General features: G+C 44.9%; 1 protein-coding gene and 1 pseudogene across 2 annotated transcripts in view; one reads left to right on the top strand and one right to left on the bottom strand.

Annotated features, from left to right (window-relative positions):
- SCAPER (S-phase cyclin A associated protein in the ER) overlaps nt 1-27,622 on the top strand; it is a 3,157,511-nt gene that overhangs the window by 3,064,417 nt on the left and 65,472 nt on the right. For both annotated transcript variants that reach the window (XM_086959426.1, XM_086959427.1), the window contains exon 31: nt 22,476-22,527. In XM_086959426.1, the coding sequence (XP_086815552.1) occupies nt 22,476-22,527 (52 nt within the window). The remainder of the gene's footprint in view (nt 1-22,475; nt 22,528-27,622) is intronic.
- Nucleotides 19,531-21,560, bottom strand: LOC147729135 (heat shock 70 kDa protein 14 pseudogene; annotated as a pseudogene).

Here is a 27,622-nt window from a genome sequence, read left to right as displayed (position 1 = left end):
TTCCTTGGCTTGACTGGGTATTACAGGAGGTTAGTGAAGGGGTATGGTTCCATTGTGACACCCGTCACAGAACTCGCCTCCAAGAAGATGCCCAAGAAGATAAACTGGACAGTTAGTTGTAAAAAGGCTTTTGACACCATGAAAGAGGCAATGTGCTCAGCACCAGTTTTCAGAGCTCCAGATTACTCTAAGCAGTTCATTGTGTAGATGGGATAAGGGCAGTCCTATCCAAACCCAACGATTATGGCCAGGACCAGCCTTTTGCTTTTATTAGCAGGTGGTTATGCCCCTAGGACTAGTGTTGGAGTGCCATAGACAGGAAAGCCTTTGCTGTGGTCTGGTCCCTGAAGAAGTTAAGGCCATACCGGTTTGGTACAAATTTCTTTCATCAAAATGACCACATACCTCACAGATGGCTTTTGCAGATGAAAGGTGAGAACCAAAAACCTTTGAGGTGGTCCATCTCCCTACAAAGAATGAACTTTACAGTGGCGCACAGACCTGGGACTTCGCATGCTAATGCAGATGGACTTTCCATGTTCTTCCACTTAGACAGTGAAGACTCTCTTGGGAAAGGTTAGTCTAATCCTCTTTTATTTTTGGGGAGGGTTGTATGAAAGTACCCCTTATGGCATGCCTACACCCTACTTTGGGCCCGATGTAGGTCACCAAATACTGGTCGGTAACGGCCGAATTCGGCCGTTACCGACTGGTATTTGGTGATTGAGATGTAGGGGCCATTATTTTACAGAATCGGTAAATTTACCGAATCAGTAAATTTACCGATTCTGTAAACTACCGAATCGGTAATTTTACCGATTCAGTAAATCCCAGATGTAGGTAGCACTGTTTACAGTGCTATAGGCCTTTAGAATTCGGTATTTTATCACCCAATACAATTGGGTGGTAAAATACCGAATTCAGGTGTACATGCACATCTGTGCATGTACACCTGTGCCATGTGACACACAGACATGCCCTTAGGGCATGTCTGTGTGCCACATGGCACACAAGCCTGGAATTGGGGTGCAACAGGGTGTCAAAGTGACACCCCGTTCACCCTTGCAGGATTCGATATTTACTGATTCGGTAAATACCGAATTGGTATTTCCCATTGATTCCTATGGGCTTCAAGGCCCAATCTTACAATCTACCCATCTTACAGATTCTGTAATTCTAAAATAAGAATTACCTACATTTGCCCCCTTCCTATTTACCTACTCTTAAATACCGAATGGGTATTATTCGGTATTTGAGTAGGTAAATAGGAATTACCTAAATCGGGCCCTAAGTGTCTGACTCTGATGCATCTTTTTAGTTTAGAAAACTTTATTAAACTAGAGAAAACATAGTACAGAATTATAATAAAGAGCATGAAGTACAAATCCATAGGATAACAAAGAATACAAAAATGAAAAGCAAATGGTGAAAAACCTAAGACATCATACATTGTCTGGATTAAAAACCAATATTGAAAATAAAATATAATCAAAGAGTACCATAATAAAATTAGCATTTTTGCTTTTGAGTTTTAAAGAACAGAGAAGGGGTAAAAGAAAGAAGGAAGAGGAAAGAAAAAGGGGAAGAAGAGAGGACAGAGAAAAAAGAGAAAAGGAAAGGAGATAAAAGGTATCAGCAATCCTAATATATAATCTAGTAAAACGTTCCATTAACAATTAAAACAGAATCGCTATTAGCAATATGCAATCATAAATTAAGAACAATATAAAAAGAAAAAAGGAATAAGCACAGCACTCACGGCGGCTGAAGAACAAAGTTACTGTCCTTGGCATGCAGTGCATAGGAAGAAATATAGTTAGTGAGTGGAGACCAGAAGGCCTCTTTACGAATAAGCTGCTGGGAGGTGGTTACATATGCTCTATCAAGCCTGTGATGGTGACATAAAAGATTTCACCAGGCGGAAAAGGAGTCTTTGGAGGCGTCTTTCCAATTAGAAGTTATAACCTGAAAAGCAATAGCAAGGGATAAATCTATAAATAAACCAAGTTTACGAGCTCCCAACCAGCGTATAGAATTTCTTAAAAAAATATGGAGTGAATATGAAAAGGGAAATTAGTAGAGCAAATAGAGCCAATTGACTCAATTGACTTGCATGGTTTGGTCCAAAAACTAGAAATGATAGGGCAAAGAAAAAAGGAATGAATATGTGCCAGGAGTATTCTTAAAGGACCAACAATTAGGAGATAGGTCAGAGCTGAATTTAGAAACAGCTAATGGGGTTAAAAATAATCTCTGATAAAAATAATGGAGCGTTTGAGTGGTACTCGCATTGCATGAAGTATGGTGTATCCAAGCCCAAATGGAGTTCCATGTGTGTATAAAAAAAATTATGTTGCAAGTCCGTGTCCCATAAAAATTCAATCCTGCTTTTGGGACGAGTGGGTAGAGAAAAGAAGAGGTATTTGTAAATATGAGAGCCCGGACAAAAGGGGAAGTAGGTACCAATTGTATAGTAGGGTCAAGTGTAGAGGCGTAAGTATCAGAGACAAGAGAAAGCCATTGAGTTAAAATCAATCTCAAAAAGTCAAATTTAGAATGAGACAGACGGATAAATTATAATCTGGAAGAAACACGTTGGTGATAGATTCCTTACCTTAGAATATCCTCAGACATCGGACTAGATCCGGAAAGGTTTCGTCAGCAGAACCCCTGCGCATCCGTCGTAGGCACCAAGATGACATCACGGAGACCACTTAGGCACTACCCATGCACGCAGACTTCAGTTTTTTCTTTTTCCGCGCCAGCAAACACAGACCTGGTTAGAGCACGTACCCATCAATTTTTGACTATCCTTTTGAGACTTTTTGTCTTCTCCTTTTGAGTCTTTGACCCCTGGTTCCACGTAGGGATGCCTGGGTTTAAGTCCTGTGGGGCCTGTCGCCTCACGATGTCGGTGGCCAACCCCCATGGCGTCTGTCTCTACTGTCTGGAGTGCGACCATGATTCCCGGTCATGTTCAGACTGGCTGGCCATGGATCCGAAGGCCTTACTGGAGCGGTCCCGTAAGCTGCTAGAGGTCTCTGTGCCATTCCCGGGTCGTTCGAGGGACCGATCATGGAGCCATCATCATCGCTCTTCGGGGTTGAAGTCTTCACACTCGAAATCAGGTATGAGACATCGTAAGAAGAAGTTGAAGAAGCATTTCCGCTCTCCGACGTCCCCCGTCGGTCTCCGGACGTGGACGAGGTGACTGGGGGTACCACCCACGCATCTCCTTTGGAGCCTGTGAGTCCCGCGGCCTACCCGCCCTATCCGGCCGGGTGTCCCTATCCTGTCTGTCGGCGACTCCTGCCCAGGTGCACGATTTTCTTGCGGCTATGGACCGCTGCTTTTTTGGCCCTCGGGCTCCAGCCGGCGCGCCTTCGGACCCCGCAGTCCCGGTTGAGGGCCCTCCTTTGCCGCCAGCTCCGCTTCCGGGGCGACAGGTACCTCCGCCGGAGGCTCCGGCTCCGCCCGCGGAACTGATACCGGTGCCGCATTGGGTTCCATTTGTTCCGCCACCGCCTTTGCCCTGGTTTCCGGACAATTTTGAACCTAATTGGGACACGGAGCCGGACCAACGCCGTCCGGCACCGTTCCCAGCACCGTTCGGAACCTTGTATTCCCCTGTCCTTCCCCCACCGCTGCAGCCTGTTCCATGGGCAGTGGAGGAAGGGGACGACTGGGAGGGGTCTGAGGACCCTCTCGCATGGCAGTGCGGGTCGGAACAGGAATGGACAGTAGAGCTAGAGGATGCCGGTGGCCTTGACCTCTCCTCTCACCCTGGTTTTCTTTCTCCTCCTGCTGTGGCCATGGAGTAGGAGGCTACATACACTGTGGTGCTCCTTAGAGCAGCTGAGGCCCTTGACCTCTACCTGCCTACAGTGACCCTCAAGACTAATCTCCTCACTGAAGTACTTTGGCCGGCGGCAAGCTCTTAGAAGCCCCTGCTGCTGTTCAATGAGGCCTTAACTGATTTCTTGATGGGCACCTGGTCTAGAACAGCCACGGGGGTTCCAGTGGATAGGAACGTAGCCAGGCGCTATCGCCCGGCCCCGGGTGACCCGGCTTTTCTGTCTACCCACCCAACCCCGGAGAGCCTGGTCATCCAGGCCTCAACTTCCCAGAGCGCATTCCCTACTGCTCCGCTGAATAAGGAATCCAAGAAGCTGGAACAGTTCGGCAAGAAACTGTTTTCATCTGCCAGCTTAGGGCTGCGGTCGGCAAACACTGCATGCCTCTTGGGCCGCTATTCCCACACTATGTGGGACACCGTTGCGCAGATGCTGCCTCAGTGTCCGGAGGAGGCTCGGACAGTGCTTTCCCAAGCTGTTGCTGAGGGGAACGATGCAGCAAAGTTCACCATCAGGTGTGGACTGGACACCGCAGACTCACTGGGTAGGAGGGGATGTACAAAGTTCTCCTATGGACATGCCCTTTGATGGCGCTTGCCTGTTTGGCGATAAGGCAGATAGTGCGCTGGAGCTTTTTGAGGACTTCCGGGCTACGGCCAAGTCCTTAGGTCTCTCCACCTCACGCCTCGTTCCTTTCGTGGCCACGGAAGGGGTGCTCGACACGTTTGTTCAGCCACCAAATTGCACAGAACCAACCTCAGTGCGGCCGCGAACGTGGGTCCCGCCGCTGCACAGCAGGGGGCCAGCATGCGGGTCAGTCCACCTCCACTCCCGCAGCATCTGCCTCAAAGCCTTCCTAGTCCGAGCTTTAGGGTACACCCCACGGAGGTGGGCTGCAGGATTCGCCATCAACTTCCCCACTGGCGTTCCGTTACCTCGGACAGGTGGGTGCTGCAAATCGTCCGAAGGGGCTACTCCCTCCCCTTCGAGACTGCCCCTCCAGCCATGCCACCTCAGTTCCAACGCATGTCGTGGGACCATTTTGCGCTTCTCCAGCAGCAAGTCACGTCCCACTTGGCCAAGGAGGCCATCGAGCGCGTTCCTGGGCCAGAAGTAGGACGTGGTTGTTATTCCACTACTTTCTGGTCCCCAAGGAGAAAGGGGGCCTGCATCACATTTTGGACCTCAGGAACGTCAACCGCTTCCTTCGGAAGAAGAAGTTCAAGATCTTGACTCTAGCTCAGGTTTTGGTTGCCCTCGACCCCGGAGACTGAAAGGTAGCGTTGGACTTGTAGGACGCATATTTTCATATCCCCGTCCTGCCGCCCCTCCGGCGTTACCTGCGGTTCACGGTAGACCAGGAGCACTTTCAGTTTGCGGTGCTCCCCTTTGACCTTACCAGTGCCCCTTCGGGTGTTCACGAAAGGGATGGCGGTGGTCGCAGCTCATCTGCGCAGGTCAGGGGTTCCAGTCTTCCCCTATCTCGATGACTGGTTGTTGAAGGCTGGCTCGCCCCAGGCAGTCGTCTCCCACCTCCAGACTACGGCCGACCTCCTGCATTTGCTGGGGTTCTCCATCAACATGTCCCTCTCAGAAGCTCCCCTTCATCGGAGTGGTTCTGGATTTGACGTAATTTCTGGTTTATCCTCCCAAGCAGCGAGTCCGGGATATTCAGGCTATGATTCGGATCTTTCAGCCTCTATCCAGGGTTTCAGTCAGGATACCCTCCGGCTCCTGGGCCTAATGGCCTTCTGCATTCTGCTAGTGCAACATGCCAGATGGCATATGCCGGCTTTGCAGTGGGACCTGAAGTTTCAGTGGGCACAGCATCAGGGCAACTTGTCCGATCTTGTCCAGATCTCGTAGGGCACTGCAGGGCAATTGCAGTGGTGGCTCAAGAATCGCGATTGGGTCAATTCCCCAACCGGAGCACACAGTCCGTCCCTCCTGGGATGGAGCGGCCACATGAGAGAGGCGGAGATCGGAGGCCTCTGGTCTCTGGCGGAGTCCTGGCTCCATATCAACCTTTTGTAGCTTCGGGCGAACCGACCTGCACTGAAAGCATCCCTTCCCCCTGTCTGGGAAAGTGTGGTGCAGGTGTTCACGGACAACACCACCCCCATGTGGTACTGCAACAAACAGTGGTGGGGTCGTGGATCCTATGCCAGGAGGCTCTCCACCTCTAGACATCGCTGGACCATCAAGGCATTTCCTTGGTGGTTCAACACCTGGCAGGTTCTTTGAACGCCAGGGCGGACAAACTCAGCTGCGGGTTCATGACGGATCACAAATGGCGTCTGAACTCTGACGTGGCGCAAGGACTCTTTCAGTGGTGTGGAGAGCTTTGCTTATATCTATTCCCCACCGCAATGTCATCAGTTCTGCACGTTGGAATTTCCAATTCAGTGCTCGCTCGGTGATGCTTTTCGTCACAAGTGAAGCTGCTGTCTGTTGTACGCCTTTCCGCCTATACCACTTCTGCCCAGAGTGCTGAAGAAGATACGGCGCAAAGGGCCCAAGTCATCCGGATTGGGCACGAAGATACTGCTATCTGAGCTTCTCAGCATGGCGATCGATCCCCCGATCCGACTGCCTCTTCGGGAGGATCTTATGTTGTAGCAGCAATGGGCGGTCCTCCACCCGAACCTGTCCAGCCTCCACCCCCATGCGTGGAGATTGAGTGGCGACAGTTGACAGCTTTCAACCTTCCTTCCGAGACTGTGATATTATTCTGGCAGGCAGTCGTCCCTCCACTAAGATGATTCAGAAAAGGGGGTGGTGATGAACAGAGTGTCTGAATTAAGCAGACCACTCTTACCCAGTCCAAAGATCAGGGCTTGATCCATCACCGTTTTTCAGCTCACTGCACCATCCCAGCTCAGAACTTGGCTATATGCAAAATAGTCTGACCCTGGCCCAGTGCATCATGGGAACAGGGCAGACCAAACTACCAAGCCAATTCTTATACTGGGAAGGAAACAAGCTACCGGGGACCGGTTTCTGGCATTTCAGCCGTCTTCGGCCCGGCTTGCTTGAATCCTGATGGTGCAATGAGCTAGGGATTCACATCTGAGTATACCCTTCCACGCTTATGGTGGACAAAAATGATTCAGAAAAGGGGGTGGTGATGAACAGAGTGTCTGAATTAAGCAGACCACTCTTACCCAGTCCAAAGATCAGGGCTTGATCCATCACCGTTTTTCAGCTCACTGCACCATCCCAGCTCAGAACTTGGCTATATGCAAAATAGTCTGACCCTGGCCCAGTGCATCACCACCCACATTCTGTTCATCACCACCCCCTTTTCTGAATCCTCCACTAAGATGGCATACGCCTGCAGGTGGAACAAATTTGTGGCATGGTACACAGCAAAGGCTGTGGATCCCCTTTTGGCCCCTCTTTCCGAGGTTCTTCTGTTCCTTCTCTCTTTGGCCCAGCAGAGCTCTGCTCTTGGCACTATCAAGGGTTCTCTCTCAGCCATTTCCGCTTTTCTACTGCTTCCAGATCAGCCTTCTCTGTTTAAGTCTGCAGTTCTTAATGGCTTCCTGAAAGGCATTATGCACACGTTTCCTCCCGTGCTTTTCATAATGCCTCAATGGTACTTAAATCTTTTCTTGACCTATCTAATGTGCGCTCCCTTTGAGCCACTGTATAACTGTCCATTACGTCTTCTCACTCTAAAGACGGATTTCCTGTTAGCTATCACCTCTGCCAGAAGAGTCAGTGAGCTCCAAGCTCTGTCTTCTAAACCTCCTTTTCTCTCTGTTCATCCGGACAAAGTGGTTTCAAGGACTCGTCCTTCTTTCTTACCAAAGGTTGCATGCCCTTACACATCGGGCAAACCATCACTTTGCCCACCTTCTTTCCGCCTCCGCATCCTTCAAAAGAGGAAGAGAGGCTCCACCGTCTGGACCCAGAACATGCGCTCTTGTTCTATCTGAAGCTCACACAACAGTTCTGGGTGGATGACCAACTTTTCGTTGGCTACGTGGGCGCCAAGAAAGGCCGGGCCATGCACAAACAGTGGGTCGTTCTGTGCATCAAAGCCTCTAACTAGTTGGCTAAAAGGAGCCTCCTGTGGGGCTGCGTGCCCATTCTACCAGGGCAACGCAGCCACTACTGCCTTGGGACTCGGCGTTCCCTTGCAGGACATCTGTCAGGCAGCTACATGGGCCTTGCTGCACACTTTTTCCAAGCACTACTGCCTGGACAGCCAAGTCCAGAGTGACGGCTTCTTTGGCTGTTCTGTTCTCAGAGACTTTTTGCTGTGATCTAGGTTCGCAGACCCTCCCCTGGGGTTGGTATTGCTGGGGTATGTGTTCTAAGGTAAAGAATATATCACTAACGTGTTTCTTTCAGATGCACAAGTTACTTACCTTCGGTAACAATATATCTGTAAGAAAATTTAGTTAGTGATAGATTCCTTACCGCCCCACCCATTCTCCCCGTTCTGCAAACGGATTTCTAGGGTTAAGGTCATCCCTTTCAGGGCCCTTGTTTCATGGCACCAGGGGTCAGTTTTGCATGGCTCTGCGTTCCTAGCGCGGAAAGTCGTGTACAGAACCGGACGTCAGCGCGCTTGGGTGGCGCCTTAGTAGTCTCTGTGATGTCATCTCGCTGCCTACGACGCCAGCAACGGACGCGGAGCCGCACGATGCAACCTTGCGACGCGCAGGGGTACTGCTGACGAAAACTTTCCAGATCCAGTCTGACGCCTGGGGATATTCTAAGGTAAGGAATCTATCACTAACTAATGTTTCTTACAGATATATCGTTACCGAAGGTAAGTAACTTGTGCTTTAGATTGAATTTCCTGGAAAGATAAAAGCTGCTTATTATGTATTAAGTGTTTAACCTGTATAATCCCTTTAATAATCCAATCTTTCCAGAAGCTAGTACGATTTGAAGTTTTAATGGATTTATTATGCCAGATAGAGGAATCCAGAAAGATGAAGCGGTGAACGCGATTTAGTAAGAATAGGATAGAGAGTAGATATAAAATAAGGGATAGTATGAGATTTGAACGAGCGAGGAGGATGAACAAAGTTGACTAACGAGCAAAAAAAGAATGGATGAATAACCGATTCCTCCAATTTATACCATACTGATATGGGAGGTTATCTGAAGAAGAAAGATAAGGCAAAACTTGCCGAATTAGGAAGGAGGAATGATATTGACGACAATTGAGAAAATTAACCCCACCCCTATCTTTAGGAGCAGACAAAGCAGAAAGAGAGATGCAAGCTTTCCGATTATTCCAAAGAAATTTACTCAGGATAGTGTTAAGGTTCTTACAGTTTTTTTGAAGGAAGTCGTACCGGTAACATGGAAAGATAGAAATTAATTACTGGAAGCATCATCATCTTGTAGGTGTCCAACCTGCTCCACCAGGACAGAAATAAAGGGGACCATTTCCTTGCCATGTCATGGATTTTTTTTAAAACATCATTCGAGTTAAGTTGAATCATCTTAGCAATTGAAGAAGAATATTTTATCCCTAGACAAGTTATGCAATTAGTATTCCATTTATGGTCCGTCCCTTCAAACATACTTCTAAGGCAGTGTTTATTTAATGGAAGAATTTCAGACTTAATAAAATTTAACTTGTATCCAGACATGGCAGCATAAGAAGACAAAAGATCGATAAAAGCGGGTAAAGAGGTAGAGGGGTCGGACATAAATAGCAAATTATCGTCGGCATAGGCTGTGAACTTGACTTCAATACATTTATGAGTAAAACCCCAAAAGGCAGGAGAGTTCCTAAGGGAGTGAAGAAAAGGTTCAAGAGACAGACTGCAAAGCAAAGGAGACAGAGGGCAACTTTGACGAGTTCCTCGTTGGAGAGTAAAATAAGGAGATTGGAAACCGTTAACAAAGACCGAAGAGGTGCGGGAGCAATGCAACAAACTAATAAGGGATAAAATAACAGGACCGAATCCATGCCACTTAAGAGAACGCATAATTAAAAGCCAATGAATGCGGTCAAAAGCATTTTCTGCATTTACGGTGATAGCTGCGACCGGGGTGAAGCTTTTGGAAGCCAGATGTATAGTGTTCAAAAACGTTCTAGAATTGTCTGCAATCGTTTTACCCCTGACAAACCTTGTTTGCCCATAACCAATCAAATCGGGTATGACGTTAGAAGAGCAGGGACCTTAGCAAAAGTCTTACAGTTTAAATTAATTAAAGAAATTGGGCGATAATTAGCACAAGAAGGATCCTTGCCCTTCTTAGGAATTAGACAGATCATAGCTTCGAGAACGGAACCACAAGCCTCTTTGCAAGACAAAAAATGTTGGAATAAAGATAAATGATGAGGAAGTAAAATTTGGGAGAAACAAGAATAAAATTCGTCAGTGAAGCCGTCCAAGCCAGGGAATTTATCTCTTGGTAAATGGGCGAGGGTAGACTTAAGTTCAGGAAGGGAAAGATCCCTTTCTAATACGCAGCAATCAGGAAGCAAAGAGGGACGTAGAGGGAGTGCCTCAAAAAAAGAATCCAATGCATCTTTGGAAGGAGAGGATTCTGGAGTGTATAGCGTCTTTTAAAAATCTGTGAAACAGTTTAATATTTCATCATCCTTGAAATGATCAACACCACGATTATCAGTAATTTTGACTACCTTAGAACGTTGGGATTTTACCTTTAAATAATTTGCCAGTAGTTTGCCAGCTCTATTGTGACCCCATAGAATTTAGAGTTAACTTTGAGTAGGGTGCCAGAAGCCTCCTCAGTCGATTTCTTAGTAAAAGACAACTTAGCCTGAATTAACTTTTTGAAGGTATCCTCATTATTAGAATTAAACTAGGCGTGTTCAAGATGTTTAATGGAGGCTAACATAGAAGCAGAATCCTTCCTACACTGTTTCTTTTTAGCCGCAAAGTAGTCAATGATGAATCCTCTGGCCTTGAAGGCATCCCATACAATGGGAAAAAGAATATCTGGAGAAGCGTTGCTAAGGAAAAACTCTGGCAAGAACTCTTTAAAGCACTCCTGAAACTTATGATCCCTGAGTAAATAATTATTGAAGCGCCATCTGCGTGACTTAGAGGATTCAGAGGGGAGATCCAGATTAATCAAAACTGGGGCATGATCGGAAAGAAGAATGGACACAATATCAGCATGAATTAGGTTAGGAAGGAGATGGAGACTCAAAACAATATAATCTATTCTAGAAGATCTGTAAGTAGGAGAATAGAAAGTGTATTCTAACGTTTCCGGATGAGATATTCTCCATGTATCAACCAAACCCCTCGAATTAATTGTAGTCATGAAGGTTTTTTGCATTTTGTTGGGAATGTACCTAACGTTGGATTTCCTATCCGTGAAAGGGTCCATGACCTGATTGCAATCCCAACCCACTAGTAAATTGGTGTCAGGACATGAATGAAGGGTGTGTTCCATATTCTTCCAAAATTGTGCATCAACACCAGTAAGGCCATAGATGTTGAGAAGGGAGATAGGGGAGCCATTCATATCAAGATGTAAAAGGAGCCATCTTCCATCAACATCGCTCTCCTCCCTCTCCACAAAAGGAGAAAGAGATTTGTGAAATAAAATAATCACTCCATTCTTTCCGTCTTTGGACTGGGAACAAAAAATATGGCCCACCCATTGCCTTATAAGAGAACTGGCGGCCCGTCCCGATGTTGTCCGGGTATAAAAAAGAATGTCTGCAATGGTTCGAGTAGGTAAGGGTCAGTAGGTCCTAAATGATGTAGTTGTTCTCAAGACTAAAACGCTTTCTTTCGCTAATTTAGAAAATGTTTTTTACCTGCGTTGTCGATCCTTGCAGACACGCTAATTCTGGGGGTACCTTGCAGCAGAACATGTGTCTCCGTTTGTCCAGCCAGTGCCCGAAAGCGCCCCAGCGATATGTACCTCTGCATCCGCTGATTAAGGCGCCGACGTTCAGCGTGTGTGCCCGCTGTGAAGTTCTCAGTCCTTGGCGCAGGAGGTGAGCGTGTGCTCTGAGGTTCTCTGTCCTTGGCGCGCCACAGCCGCCCTGGCCTGCACATTGTGCCCGGGTGCCTTCGTACGTTAACGCACTTCTGAAACACAGCATGGTGCACTGAGACGCCACACACCTGGTGCACTGAGACGCCACACACCGCGTCAATGTGATCCGACGGCGTACTCAGACGCCACACATTTCTTCGTGATAGAACGCTATTCTCACGCTTTTACAATGCTGTGATAGAACGCTATTCTCACGCTTTACAATGCAGGCGGCGTCTCACGCTTTCCAATTCTGAACGCACACGCCCACCACAATGCTGAACGCAAACGCCCACCTCAGAGCTGGTGCTACTTCCAACGAACTACTTTGTCCCACAACGTGCTTTGTCCCTTACTAGGTAAATTTTGCCCTGGTGTATAGCTTATGTCCATCTGCTTTGCCTCACCTTTCCAATGCTGCATGCGGTGTTGCGGTTGGCGCTGTGGTTCTGGAGCTTACCGGCCTCAAAGGTTTGGTCTCTCTCTTTATATTATTAGTATGGATTAATCTTGTTTTCATTAAGATGGGTCTCCTGGAGCATTGCTATTTTACATTGCAGCCTAGACAAATGAGTAGGAACACTCTGTTTCTTAACAGGGTTGCGTAGTCCCTTAACATTCCATGAAACAATGCGAACATTATCTGTCATGATAACCAGAGAGAAACAATATTAAGCAACAATGTATGCAAATGATAACTTTTAGCAACAGCTGAGACAACTTATACTTTGTATAACTGTAGAATAAACACATGAAAACTTGTAATACAGAGTGCCAAAGAATAAATAGTAGAGAGCAGTGAGAAAAATGAATAGTAAAAAGATAACAAAGTAGAAAATAAAAGGAGATTGAAATAGATAAAAATGGTGCACTGAAGGGAAATGGAAATACAAGGTCTGCAGACAAAGGAGAGAAGATAAAAAAGAAAACCACAAAGAAGAGAAAGGAAAGTGAGAAAAGGTAGAGGAAGTAAGTGATAGACAAAGAAAGGTTGAAGAGAAGCCGGGGGACTTCAGTCAAGAAAGACAGGGTAAATATCCAGAATAAAGAAAATAACATGAGGAAGCAGGAAGGCGCAAAGGGAATACAGAGGGCTAAGCCAGCCAGGACAACCGAGAGCAACCGGAACCAGTAATTAGAAACATAAATATGATAACAAGGAGCATAATATAAAATAACACAATGGGCGAGATTAACTACAAATCAAACCTGAATCAATAAACGTAAAACAGGCAAGCAACAGCAACAAGGATGTGTGAACGAATACCCAACACTTACCATACGTGAGGGTAACTGTGAACAATAGGATTAAGGTGGAAATACAGGGAAGAGGGAAATATCTGGGGAATGGGTCTGTACAGGAGGAGAGAACATCTGTGGAGAGAGACAAAGAGAAACAGTAATATGAAATGGCCATCCAAGATGACAGACAAGCCACAATAATCTAGAAAAAACAACAACAAACCAAAACCAACTGCAGTGAAAGAAGACCAATATCCTCAGAACAATAGAGTAGAAAAGATGAACTCGGAGAACATAAGACGAAGCAGAAACTACAAAGTTGATCAGGCCCCTCCAAAGTCCATCTTGTCCCCTTTATGGCAAGAAATAAATTGCCTTAGATCTTCAGGATGATCAAAAGAGTAGGACCTCTCCTTATATGTAACTTTGAAGAAGCAAGGATGTACTACGCGATTATCCCTCTGGGATGGTTGACTGACGATGAAGAAGATACACCTCCAGTTTTAGGACCAATGAGGTGAGCACGCTGCAGATTAAGGTTAGTGCCTTCCTTGAGACCAACAATTTTGGGAATGTGAATTTTTAAGAAGGCGCGCATGTCAGAACCTTCCTCACCCTCAGGATTGCCATAAAGTCTAACGTTGTTGTGTCTATTATGATTTTCTAAGTCCTCCGTTTGCATCTTGAGGAGAGCAATCTCTTTAGACATGGCTGCAACTTGAGGGATTACATCTTGAGTATCACTGATCCTCTGTTCCATCGCTGACACTCTTGAATCAAAGTTCGACCGATTCTCATCCAGCCCCTAAAGGGTAGCATTGGTTTCAATCACAAAAGGTTTAATCATCTTCATCTCTTCCATGAGATCTTCCAGTGTGATGGGAAGTGGAGACTTGGTAGGCGAGTTAGGAACCTTCTTGTGACGTTTAAGAGGGGCAGTAGGATTGGAATCCTTGCGAAAATAAGACATACTTGATGAAGTCGTTTTCTGACCTAAGGAGGAAGAAGAATCCATACGGGTGGATGTAATGGTGTCTTGAAATATTCAGAAGATAAGTAACGTATATAAGTAGAATAAGACACCTGTAAGAAGCAGCTAAAAGCAGCAGTGGAAAAAGCTCCTCCGGGACGTCGGATTCTACTAGCACCCAAACAAAGAACAAATTTAGAGCCTACTAACCAGACTTAGTAGCAACCTCCTTACATTAAAAGATATCCACTGACTGATATAGAAAGCACATAAAGCATGACGACATGCTTCAGTCGGTCTCAATTCTTGTACCAAGAAGGTAACCCAATTTGAGGAACATATACATTAGCTATAAAGCATTGTGCAGACTGCTCCAACAAATAGCTCCAAACTGAGTGAAGGAAAAATAGTCTCATATGGCATTCCAAAGTAGAAAAGCATCTTCCAACAAGGAGCAGGTGGGATAGAAAATGTTCAATGAAGACCACAGCCCAATGTATATGATGTAAAAGGGCATTGATTTATAATAGTGCCCACCTTCTGGATCTTTTGAATTTTAATGAAGTGTCTTCAAGGAAGATTTACAAATTGTATGTTTCCAGTGAAGCACATTGTATCAGGAGTATTTGATTCCATGAAGGAAACAGTTGTCTGCTGCCAACTGCCAGTTTGTAACCATATAGAATGCCAGAATCATGTATTGCCAGCAAGCACAAAACTCCCAAAGCTTAGCTACCGCAGCGACTTAAAAAACGTGCTGCGAGCAGCACCGGGAAGCCCATGCCAAGAGACAGCATCCCAACGAGGACAAAATGGCGGGCGCCGCCAAGTACGCTTGAGGAGAAAGCGGCACAGGGGAAAACAGGCAGAAAGCAAGTTCAGAAAAGAAAAAAAAGAGCAGCTACCTGTACCACCGTGTCCGCACTGTAAATGCCTCAGTCCATGCCTCTCCAAGATGCGAAGAACAGCTCCAGCGATCAAAGAGGGTCCCGCTCGAAAAGTGAAGCCTCAGCCGAACGCTGCCATCTTGTGGCGGGTCAAGCCACGCCCCACTCTGATGCATCTTTGACTTAATATGCACTGGGTTTCTGCTAACCAGGTTCACAGTGCCTGTGTTCTTTCCCCAAACGGTACTTTTGTTTCCACAATTGGCACACCTCTGGCCCACCTACAAGCCCCTTTTAAAAGGGTACCAGTGGTTCCAAAGGCTTTGTGACCGGAGAAGGTCTCTAAGAGCCACAGCATGCATTATGCCACCCTAAGAGACCCCTCACCAGTCATGCACACATCCACTGCAGTTTGCGTGTTGCGGTGCAGATAAAAGTGAAGAGTGGACCTGGCACACCTCCCTCTGTGCCTGGCCTACCAGCACTGCAAGAGGCACAGGTAAATCACACCTACAGTATGCCATACAGCCAGAAGGAAGGGTGCACTATACCTCATGTGAGAGCATAACTGCATGAGCAGATATACCCCTATAGTGCCCAAGTCCATTCTTAGACATTATAGGTGCAAAGCAAAGCCATACTGAGTACATTGGCTGGTAACTTGTCACTATGAGTTCCACGGCTCAATGATGACTTCTCCGGATCCCAAGATGTTTGGAACCAAACATCTCAGATTAATGAACTGACACTGATGCAAGTGTTGGATTCATTTATAAATACACTTAGAGGGCACCTCAGAGGTAGCCCAAGAAAAACCTATCAAACCACTAGTGTCTGGCTGGCTGGCCTGCACCAGTCTGCCACCTCTAGACATGTTTCTGCCCCCTGAGGTGGGAGCCTTTTGCTCTTGTTGGTCAGAAACAAAGCCTGCTCTTGGTGGAGGTGCTTCACATCTACTCTGAAGCAGGAACAGTTTTGAAAGCCGGTGAGCCTGAAAGGCTTCCCGTCCTTTGTTATGCTGACTAGGGCCTCTCCAGCTAGGGGAGATGCCTGCCCCCCTGACCAAGTCCCACTTTTGTAATTGAAAATTGGTGAGCAGGAGAGGAGTGTCACCTCTCAGCCAAGGCCCCCCTATTGTGCCCTTAGCTGAACTGGCATCCTCCTTTCAAAATCCTCCATACTGTTTTAAAGGATACCAGCCAATAGGGGAGTGGACATATGAAGGGTGTAGGCACCATAATGATAGGTAGCTCATTGGCTACTACCTTCTGACCCTGTTCTGCCCCTCTGCACAACAACCCCTCCCCCCCCCCCCCCCAAATGCGACCGCATCGGCAAGCTGATTTCCGACGCCAAAGGACATCCCTGCATCCTGGGCCATGGGGAGATCTACAGACGGTGTCCCGGTGCTCCAGCACATCCCAACTTACCTGAGCAGCTGTAGGTTTCTTCCATCCCGCCTTCTGGCCTGAGCATGCAGCCTTTTTCCGACTTTGAATTTTACCATTGGTTTGCATAGGGCACCTGACGCTGGGCTGGCACTCTACATTTGGCATCCCCTTTGCCACTGAAGGTGTAAGTTTGGTGCTGCCTTGTGCGCTCCCCTCCCCCCCCCCCCCCCCTGTCCTTACCCTAGTCCCCGGAGACTAGTTTATCAAACTGTACTACTCATCTGTGAGTAGTACCACTTCAGGTCCCCCCTTTCTCTTTCGGATAACATTGGCACCAAATCCTGAGTATAACCTCTGCACCCGGCCACCTCAGTGCTGCCGGTGGTGCAGTAAGGTCACTTACCTGAACCTTGCCTGGTACTGAGCCTTCATCCAAAAGCTCAATAATGTAAATTGTTTACTTACCTGCATGTTGCTGATTATGTTTCCTCCCAAAGGATAACGTTGTAATCATTGAAGAATTCACTGTGTCCACTTCTGACATTGAAATACAGTGATAATGCAAAATATATTTAACTGCAACAAAGTATTTTTTGTTCTAAGTAATAAATATACGAAAAGTAATATTTTTACAAACCATTGGTCCTGGATTTAGTCATGGAGTGTGTGTGATCATTTCTTGCCTTTTTGTGTAAAACAAATGCATAGAACTGCCTTCTAATGAGCCTAACTGCTCGCCTACACTACCACTAAAGAGAGCATTAGTATTAAATACTTGAAGCTCTGTTATGCCTCTGGGGATCCACTGGACTCTGAGCACTATACCTTACTTTGGTACAGTATATAAAGAGCCAGCTTCCAACAGGTCTGATAAGACATCTGCATGTGGTGCCTGGGCTCGGAACATCACATCCTAGCTGGTGATTCCTGTACATAATGCACCCAAAAGTCATCAGGGAGAGTTTGGGGATAAGATATTTTTGGTCAATGCATACATGGGTATCCCAAAGTATTTCTCTTTTCCTTCAGATAAGTCCCCTGACAGGAAAATATTTCTCAAATGATCTTCTAACAAAAAGGGCCATAGAAGTAAGAAATCCTTTTCTTCCTTACTGAAATAGTCCCGATCTGGAGACTCTTCAGAGTATTGGCAACTTTTCCTGTCGTTGCAATCTGCCACCTCATCAAAGATAATCCGAGTGTTGAAAACAATGAATCCAGAGTTTGGCTTTAGGCTGGTTTTGTGATTTGTTCGGGGCAGTTCCTGTACTCTGTAGGGCACTCCCTAAAGGGAATCCCACTTGTGCGGGCATGGCGTCTGGCAGCTCTGAACCTGTGCCTTCACAGGGTCCAGTGCCTAAGAAGTAGACAAGGGCGTCCAAAGTAGCAAAGGCACCATCCTTTGAGTCAATTTCGGCGCATCCATTACAGGGTTTCAAAGCCAGCTGATTCCATTTGAGGAGTGAAAGAAAAGGTCAGAACATATTTGATGACTTGTTGTTGGCTGAGTACATTCCTTGTGCCCAAAAATTTGCCTGATGGAAGAACTACTTGGTTCCCACTTTAAGACCCCTGCTGTGCATGATTAGATGTGGACTACCAACGCACTAGTATGTGCCTGGCTGGCCTACACCAGCCTGCCACCTCTAGACATGTTTCTGACCCCCTGAGGTGGCAATAATCCCTGTTCCTTCATAATGCTGCATTGACTTATAACCTGAGATAGAAAAAGCAAGTGGCATGGATGGGTCACCAAATGAGAACATTCTCTTCATTCACTATGGTAGTTCAAACATTAGCACAAACTTTGAGACCCTGATTCATAGAATCATATTCAATGTTTGATCCCTTCTTCCCCTTTAATGAGGCTCTTATGAAATCCTTTCAGCAGGACAAGTACAAGATGATCCAAGTTGACTGATATTGGAGTAACATGAGTGGGAGTGACATCACAAATCTTCTCCAGACTATTTTATCCCTAAGAGGACCTTTTCACCTCGTCCCAGAACAGGAAGTGTGCCCAGTTATGTGCCATATACTTTCCTCCGAACTCTGATGACCATCCTATTGCTGTAGCACTAATACTTGGCTATATCTACCTATTATTATGTCTATTCCGTGAATTCATCCTGGAGTTCACATCCAATTCAAGTTGGACTGTATTGTATACAAAGCTCAAAATTTAAACCTGCTGGCTTCTAAGCTTATGATAGTAGGTGGATCATGTTTAACAAGGGGTAATAATCAATCAATCAGGATTTGTAGAGCGCGGGCTTGAGGTGCTGTCTGATATACCGCCTGTTTTGTTATCGGTTGAACATCCATGTCTTGAGATCCTTCCTGAATTACTGGAGCGATGGTGAAGCTCTGAGTTGCAGGGAGAGGTTGTTCCAGGTCTGGGCCGCCAGATGGAAAAAGGAGCTGTTCCTGTATGTGTCCTTGCCTTGCCTGAAGATGAGTACTTCTGTCTTGTCTGTGTTAAGTTTGATTCAGTTGATGTTCATCCAGTCGGCAACATCTTTCATGCATCTTTGGAACTTGCTTTTGTTGGTTCTTGGATTGTTAGAGAGAGGATGAGTTAGGTGTTGTCTGCGTAGGAGATGATGTTGAGTCCGTGGCTTTTGACGATGTTGGCCTGGGGCTCCATGTATGTGTTGAAAAGGTTTGGGCTGAGGGGTGAGCCTTGAGGTACCTCGCAGATAATCTTCCTAGGAAGCCATGAGTAGGGAGGGAGGCTGATTAACTGTGTTCTTCTTGTGAGCTATGATGCGATCCACTAGAGGGCTGCTCCTTGGATTCCAATCTGATGGAGCCTGTTAATCAGTGTGGAGGGGGGGATATGGTGTTGAATGCTGCTGAGAGGTCGAGGAGGAGGAGGGCCACTGTTTCTCTCTGGTCTAGCAGGATGCAGATGTCATCTGTGGCTTCGACCAGAGCTGTGTCAGTGCTGTGGTTTACTTTGGAGCCGGATTGGGAGGGGTCCAGGAGGTCATGGTTCTCCAGATGTCTGGTGAGCTGGATGTTGATTGCCTTATCGATGACCAAGGAAGTCTTGGAAGATGATGTTAATTTTGGTGTTGAACAGATCCGCCAGGGCGTCGCAGAGATGTTGCGAGGGTGTGATGTTGTTTTCAGTTGCTGAAGGGGTGGGGAATTCCTTGACCATGTTTTTTTTTTGTTTGTTTTTTGTTTTCCTGGAGTGACAGAATTTATTATTTTTAGAGGATTGAGTTTGCAGTGTATGCCAAAAACCACAATGTTGTCCTTATTTCGGAAAACTTCCATGCATCTTTTAAAGGAAATCAATACTTGCAATATTGAATACAATGTTCTGTGATGAACTAAGTGCATCACATAAGCGTGCCACATTCACTATGCTCCATTATCAGGAGCATATGAAATCTGCAGGCTTAAAAAGTCTTTTAATGCTTCAGTTTAAGGTGACAAGTCCAAGCATTATTCGAGGAAGCAGTTGCTGTCTCAGGTATTAAAGAGTCCATGGCAGAAAAATGAGGGCTGTTACTCATGGCTTCGATTTGATGTTACGATGCCACCTCAATTGTAATCATTTCACATTTTCCTGTGCCTTCATCAGTACAAGTCACGTGTAATGATCCATCTCTTTTCATGGTGAGAACAGTTGTTATATCATGTTTGCCATCTTTTTTCTCCAATTCCCTCAGAATGACCTGTGCAAATTTATACTCTTCTGTTAGAGATGTTTTTCCTATGGACTCCTACAACTCCAGACAAACAGAGGATATACTTCCAGGCGCATGTAATGTATGCTGTTGTCGTGCTGGCAATGGAGTGCCCCGATGGTAACAACACTGTGAATTTATCAACTCCAAATTCATCTACTTCCTTAACTAAAATATCTCTGGCAGAACACTCAGTAGTTTGAGTTTCAACTTCCCATGATAGGTTATCTTTACCAAGCAAAAGACCAGCCTCAATTGCAGCACCAATGGGAATGACCTCGTCGGGAGGTATAGAGTTCAGCAACTCCACATCTGGAAAAAGATCTTTATTCAACTGCTGAAGTTTGGGGATTCTAGCAGATCCTCCACATAGTACTACCTGATTTATGTCATCTGCTGTAAAACCAGCTTCAGCCAACAGTGTTTTGATCGGTTCGATGCTCCGAGTGAATAGTGACAAACATACAAGTTCAAACCTTGCCCTAGATACACTACAATCAAAGTCGATGCCATCATACAACGAGTCCACAAAACAGTTTGAGCTGCCTAAAGTGGATAATGCGTGCTTTGCAACATCTGCAATATTCATCAGCTTCATCATCGCCCGGGCATTTCCTTTTATATCATGCTTGTAAGATCTTTGAAATTCAGAGGCCAGATGCTGAGAGAGCACTTCAGTGAAGTAGACTCCACCGATGGTTCCGTCTGTATTGGGGGAGAGAACACGGTATATCCCACTATTTACTTCTATAATGGTAACAGACAGTGATGTTCCACCCAGCTTGTAGACCAGGACATTGCTTTTCCAATGGGAGACTCTTGGCCAATTCCATATCCCATGAGAGCTGCTGATGGCTTGTGGATTAATCTCAGTACCTTGAATCCAGCCGTACCAGCTGATTCTCCAAGTGCCTTTTTCTGGCTCTCTCCGAAATTAAAGGGAACAGTGATTACCACATCTTTTACATCTGATCCTAATGCAGACTGAGGGGTTTCTTCATTTTCTGAAAGACTAGGCTTGCTACATCTTCTGGGCGAACTAGCTTTGTAGATTCCCCAGTGTCTATTCCATATTTGGGCCTGCCATCCTTTTCAATTACCGGACATTTACTGTCTGAAATGTGCTTCTGAGCTTCAGGATGATCATACCTTCGGCCTAAAATCTGCTTGACTATTACTATGGTATTTGACGCATTTCTTACTCTGTTTTGCTTAGCTGCCAAACCAACAATCACTTGATTTTCGGAATATGCAACAACAGCTGGGGTGACTCGGTCACCTGCATCGTTGGCAACCACGTCAGCACGGCCATCATTATATACCGCCACACAGGCACATGTGCAGCCAAGATGAACCCCAATTGCCCTTCCTTGACTATGTTGAAGAGTTCCTTGGAGATGATGGAGCTGTCAATGATGATGGAGGCTAGGGCGGTCTTCTTGGTGTTTTTCAGGAGGTGGTGGAAGTGGTTGAGGGCACCTTTGAGGCCATCCTCAGAGGTCTTACTGGCGCGCCATCTCCTCTCAGTCTGTCTGTGAATGCGTTTCTAGGTTTTTAGTTCTTCCATGAACCATTAGGGTGTTGTGGTGGTCATTTAAGGATTGACATAACTAATGTATATAAATGTGAGATGTTTTCCTGAGCTGCCTGACCTTTAGCTTTGCATCCTCTCTCTCACGCGCTCTCCATTTAATTTCCAATTGAGGTAGAAGTTAAGAGCATTGTTTATTTCTCTTGGCTTTTGCTGAATTTACTTATTTGTTATACTGTTTTGGAGTATCTAGAACACTGATAATTAGTTACATTTGTAATAGTTACTGAGGCAGAACGTAGAAGTTGACTTGGAATTGTTAAGCTTTTGTGTATTTTAATTGCTTGCTGATAGTTTTAATTTATTATGCTCTAGTTGCAGTTTTACTGTCTTGTATTTTATATTGTGTTGGATTATTATGGTATTTCGCTCAGTATGCAATCTGGGGGGTGTATTTAAATAAAATAAGGTAATAAAATTAATACAAACTATTGTTTGTTCAAGAGCAATTATAGTTAATTAGGTTCGGTGGTAGTCATTTCCTAGGTTAGCTTTTTGCAGACTATACCTGGGATTCTGAATTAAGTGCAAAGACTAACATGTCTATAAAATTGAAGAGAAAAATGCATTTAAAGTGGTTACTATGATAATCAATGGGTGTGAATTGGAATATTTTTTTGCATGAAATATTTGTGATAACTACTTTATCTAAACACCCAACATGAAGAGCAGCATCAAAAATGTATATGCCTATATAGATATATATTTATATATATATATGTATATAGTAGTTTCTGTTACTTCAATTAAATCCTCCAGTTGAACTGAGATCAGTTTTTGTTTTAACTATGTACTATCTAAACAATGTTTTTAGTTCTCATTCTTTTTTTATATTTTGCAGGACTTTGCCGTAAATTCAGTACAATTGGATGGCAATTCCTCCCAGCTGCGAGGTAGTGTTCTCAAGTTTGTTATGAGTTTGAAATTTTATGTTACAAAATAGGAGTTTGTTAGACAGCAATAGAAATAGATAGATTGTAAATTTGCACTGAACAATAATCACATAACTCGAGAAAAATTGCAAACGATAAAACGTTACTTTTTTAAAGAAGGTGATTACAATAATGACATTAATATCTGAATTCTTCTGGGAAAACCCGATTGTATGATAGTCCCATTGGAATCCAGTAACTTTTGCTTCACACTGGTTTGAGATTTTGGCACTGGTGTGATTCTGTTTTTTTAAATATTTATTTATTTTTTCAAAAAAACATATTAAGCACAATATAGGTATGGGATCATTCAGTTCTATGGAATCATAATCTTGATATGGTGTAGTAGAATAGCAATTGCATACATGGTGATCCCATAAACAGTAACCCCCACCATGATATCTTACAATGATGCTCCTGCCACAGCCCCTTCCTCCTATTGCATTATTATATGCCTTGCAAACTGCTTCTGCACCATCAACACTGTCACCATAACACATAAAGTTTCCCTCATAATTGAATCAGTATCAGTTTCTCTATCTCTAGATAAACAAATCTTCATGATGTCTTATTCCCATAAGCAACAACTTAGATTTTAGGTAGCCCCAGATATTCCTTGGTGAACTATCACAGATCTCAGACTAGCAAATGTATCCACTGTGTCATTTCAGTAAACCATGTATCTTATTCAGAATTCAATTGGACCTCTCCACTACTACATGGCCACCCATCATTTCACCTGGAATGTGGCCACGATGGTGAATTTTAAGCCCACCTAAGGAATCTTGCTGATATATCCCTAAAGAGCAATTAGTAAACTGTGGTCAATTCTGCACTTGACATCCAGATGACCCTCAAGCAGATAAGTGATGAAGGAGAATAATGGAGTCTTAAAGCGGCATCCCTTATTCCAGTGTCAATTGCGTCTTCCCACCCAAGCCATCTATCAAAAGTCCATCACACATTTCTTGTGTACATAATAGAAAAAACATTGTTTACTGCTCATGGGAAGGGACAGCAATACAGATGTGTCCCTCCTGAGGAGTATTTCTCAGGAGCTCATTCAAAGTTAGAAATTTACTCTAGGAAAAACAAGCTAAAAGTGCTTTCATTTACATTGACCTTGAATCATATAATGTTTTCTCTATAGCCCAGTTCCCATCAATTGCGTTGGAATATTCCTGATCATCTTGTTTTAAATAATATCTATCTGCTTGGAGAACAGACATAAAAGGGCTTAAATCAGCTAGGGAAAGGATATTAACCTACTAAGTGTATGACCTAAACACATGTCTAGTGAGACATGCAATATGAATTCAGTTTTCCCCATCTAGTGACTCCATGGAAAGCCTCAGTACCTTTAAGACATTCATTTATTCCAGGGAGATTGACTACAGTCAAGTGCTTGATAAGGACTGATGTTTACTATGTTCTTGCTAATTTGTTACACTGCATGTTTTGAATTTTTCAAACGTGACCTGTTCAGTGTCAATCACCATAATTGAAAAAGGTCCAATTAATTAATACATGTATTAAGATAAAGATGATATCCTACTATTGTCTTTCATCAAAGCTTTCTCAAGGGATGGTCTATTTTCCCTACTTACAGTTGGCAATACTTCCCTCACTCAAGGCATCTTCACAGAAGCTCTTGAAAGTGGCCAGGTCCTCTCGCTCCTTAAAAACAAATGTACACTCTTCCCTGATGACCTTGCAAACTACCATCCCATCACTAGCCTACCATTCAACAACAAGATCCTTGAAAAACCATTGTTTTTTCAACTCCAAGATAACATCAGTGCTAACCATCTCCTGCACGACTACCAGTCTGACTTCAAATCATGTTGAAGCACAAAAACTGCCACCTTGCACATCACCGACGATGCCTTCTTGACTTCACAGGAAGATGACCCCTGCCTCCTGATATTGCTGTATGTCAGTGCTGCCTTCAAAACAGTCGACCATCCCACCTTTATACACACTCTCAAGTCACAAATTGGATTAACAGGCAGTGTCCTTTACTGGTTCTCCTCCTACCTTTCCACTCAGCACAAGTTTGCTCACATGGGCACCTTCAGGTCACAAAATATCCCTTATCACGTTAAAAGTAACCCTGGATTCCATAGTCTCTCCTTTCATCTTCAGCCTGATCATGGAACCATTTTGTACTCTACTTACAGGTAACAGCATCAAGATTCGCCCATATTCCGATGATGCACAACTTAAAATTCTCCTCTGCTTTAGACATCCTCTGCTTGCACTTCATCCAGGCCTGAATGTCCAGCACCTACTTGAAGCTCAACCCAAACAAGACATTATTCCTATTATTTGTCAAAAACAGTAAACAAGATACAGTACACATCTGGCTTAATAACATGAAACGGTCACTTGGATTCACCCTAGACATCAGCCTCTCCCTCAAGGAACATATTGGAAAAAACACAGGACAGCTTGGTACCAGCTCTCTGATCCAAAGAAAAAAGTTTGTTCAAGAAAGCAGCCACAGAACTGCTGTTCAAGCCCTTATACTCTTTTATCTAAATGGTGATAATACCCTACTCCACAGCCTCCCAAACTCCACACTGAGACCCCTTGGGGGCAACACTCCACAGCACGTCTCAACCAGGACCTGACTACTTACTTTCACATGCCCCCCATGCTGATCGACCTCCATTGGCTCCCCTTGCCGGCTTGCACCATCTTCAAGACCAGCTGCATCATTTACCATCACGACAGCACCTCCTCTTGTCTTGTAGACAAGATCACCATCTCTGGGGGTTCTCTACACTTCCGCAGCCAGGATACTATCCAACAGCAGACTAGGAAGTGTAAAAAATGATAAAAACATGACAACAGCCCTTTTCCATCTGTGCATCCTGGATCTAGAACAACATCCCCATTTCCAGGAGGACTGCCCCCAACGGTGCTCCAATTAAGAAAAAAGTTAAAGACTCACCTCTTTAAAGAACCCCACACGCAATGCATTAACCATCTACAACACTCTCCATTGAAAAGCCCAAGAACTGAACTTTATTAAAAATAATGTCTTTGGCTCTGATAGTCTCGGCCTCCGAACAGTAAACGCTATCTGTCTCCTGTGCTTATATGTGGGAGTTGATAAAAATTGCTACCATCAACCTACCAAACCGCATGAAAAGGCTATTTACATAGTTTGTGATCAACTTTTTGAATTGCTCGAAAGAGATCCTTAATAACAGTTTATGGACTCTGCAGATAAGATTGCTCGATCCATGGCCACACCTGTCACACTTTTTGCCACACTTGGATACGTTCCACTGGCTTCTTAGGAGATGCCCCAGAAACCTTCACTGAATGCCCTTTGCTGTCATCAGCTGTTTGGAACATTTCAAGAACAGTTGAGCTGTGGCTCACTAGATGAGCCTAGCCTCCTAGCAACATAATTCCATCAATCGTACAGAGTATTTAAAGGTTATTCCAGGGCAATGTCGTCCTAACAGGGACAATGTTCTCAGATGATCCAGACGCTCCAACAAATATACCACTCCATTCATGTTACCAGTGGATCTAGGGAATGCAATCAGAAGGAGATCCAGTCTGCCGGCGTGGCTTCCTCAAAACCCCTGACATCACCACTACTCCACTTTACATTATCATCTTCTAAAGGGACACTTTGTTCCACTTTTGAGCGAATTGTGAGACAATCACGATGGGTAGCTTTGTCATTCAACAAATCTGCAGGGGCTATGCCCTGTCCTTCCTGTTGCTCTCCTTGGATCACCCTCCTTCCGCCAGGACGTGCTCTCCGGCACATGTGGCAATTTATTTTTTAGGCGGAACTCTTCGCTCTACTGAGCGCCATAGGGGCTGTGGAGCTATTGTGCCTCTAAAAGAAAGAGGTACGTCGTTTTTCACCAAAAGCGTCTTGGTCCCCAAGAAAGGTTCTTTTCCTAACATATGGCTCGATAGAATCACAAATGAGCTAAAGGATATTACATTTGACATCACCACAGACATTATGAATTTTTCATACATAATGCATAAGATACCTTGTTTGGGATGCTCTGTTATCTTGTATATAGCGTTTGCATGGCCTTGTCTTTGTATGATCGTTGTATCTGCAACATAGATCATACAAGACATGGCTTCTATTTAAACTCTGGATCTGTTGAGCAGAGGCCATGGCATTTTGGCGTACCCTGTTCCAACAGCATACAGGAGTATTCTGCCACCATGCTTTGTGTCAGCTACATGCAGTGGAATAGGCCATTGGTTTACTAACCATGCTTGTGTGTAGAAAGAACACAGGCTATTTAATCGATCGTTGCCATGATTGAGTTATTTGCATGGGCATTAGATACGCATGAATGTACCATACACAGGACAGATACAGTCTTCAGCTATGACTTGTGCATGCAGCATGCAGGGACATAGGGCATAGTGTGCACAGATGTCATATGTGGTTTTATTGGTTATGTCTTGTATGAATGTGTGAGTAGAGCATGGGGGATTTATGGTGGCTTAGCTAGCTATAATTTCTGATAGAGACTTCTGATGTGTTGATTCCTCACCCTGTGAATAACCACAGGCAATTGACTGAATCTGGAAACTTTTGTAGCAATTCCTTTTGGTGTAGGTAGTTTACGTCATGTGGCTACGTGAACGATTTGTCCCAAAGATGGCGTTGGAGTTCCTCTATGTGCGCCTACTCCGTGCCCTAAAGTAAGTTGCTTTCTTACCACGCCTGCAGACACTGATCACGGAGCTTTCATATCCTGTCATACCTGACAGAGATCTTTTCCCTTACAAAAATTCTACTGTCTGCAGCATGCCACTCATAAAATGACAGGGCTCCAACGGTGTTGTGCCTGTAATAGACAGCCAGGACAACAGTCTCTGGTGCCTTGACACCAAACAAGACTCAGTCATGCGCCTGCTGTACCAAAATGAATAGGAAGCCCTTTCAGAATCGAGGAAACCAAACTTGCCATCACCAAACTCAGGAAGTCAAAGAAGCGGCCTTGGTTGAAGTAACAAGTGCGGATCACCATGGCTACCTAGGTCGTTCCCTGGTCCA

Source organism: Lissotriton vulgaris, chromosome 2_2 (genome assembly GCF_964263255.1).
Source record: "Lissotriton vulgaris chromosome 2_2, aLisVul1.2, whole genome shotgun sequence".
NCBI lineage: Eukaryota > Metazoa > Chordata > Amphibia > Caudata > Salamandridae > Lissotriton > Lissotriton vulgaris.
Note: the sequence above shows the minus strand (reverse complement) of the source record. Positions and strands in the feature narration are given on the sequence as shown.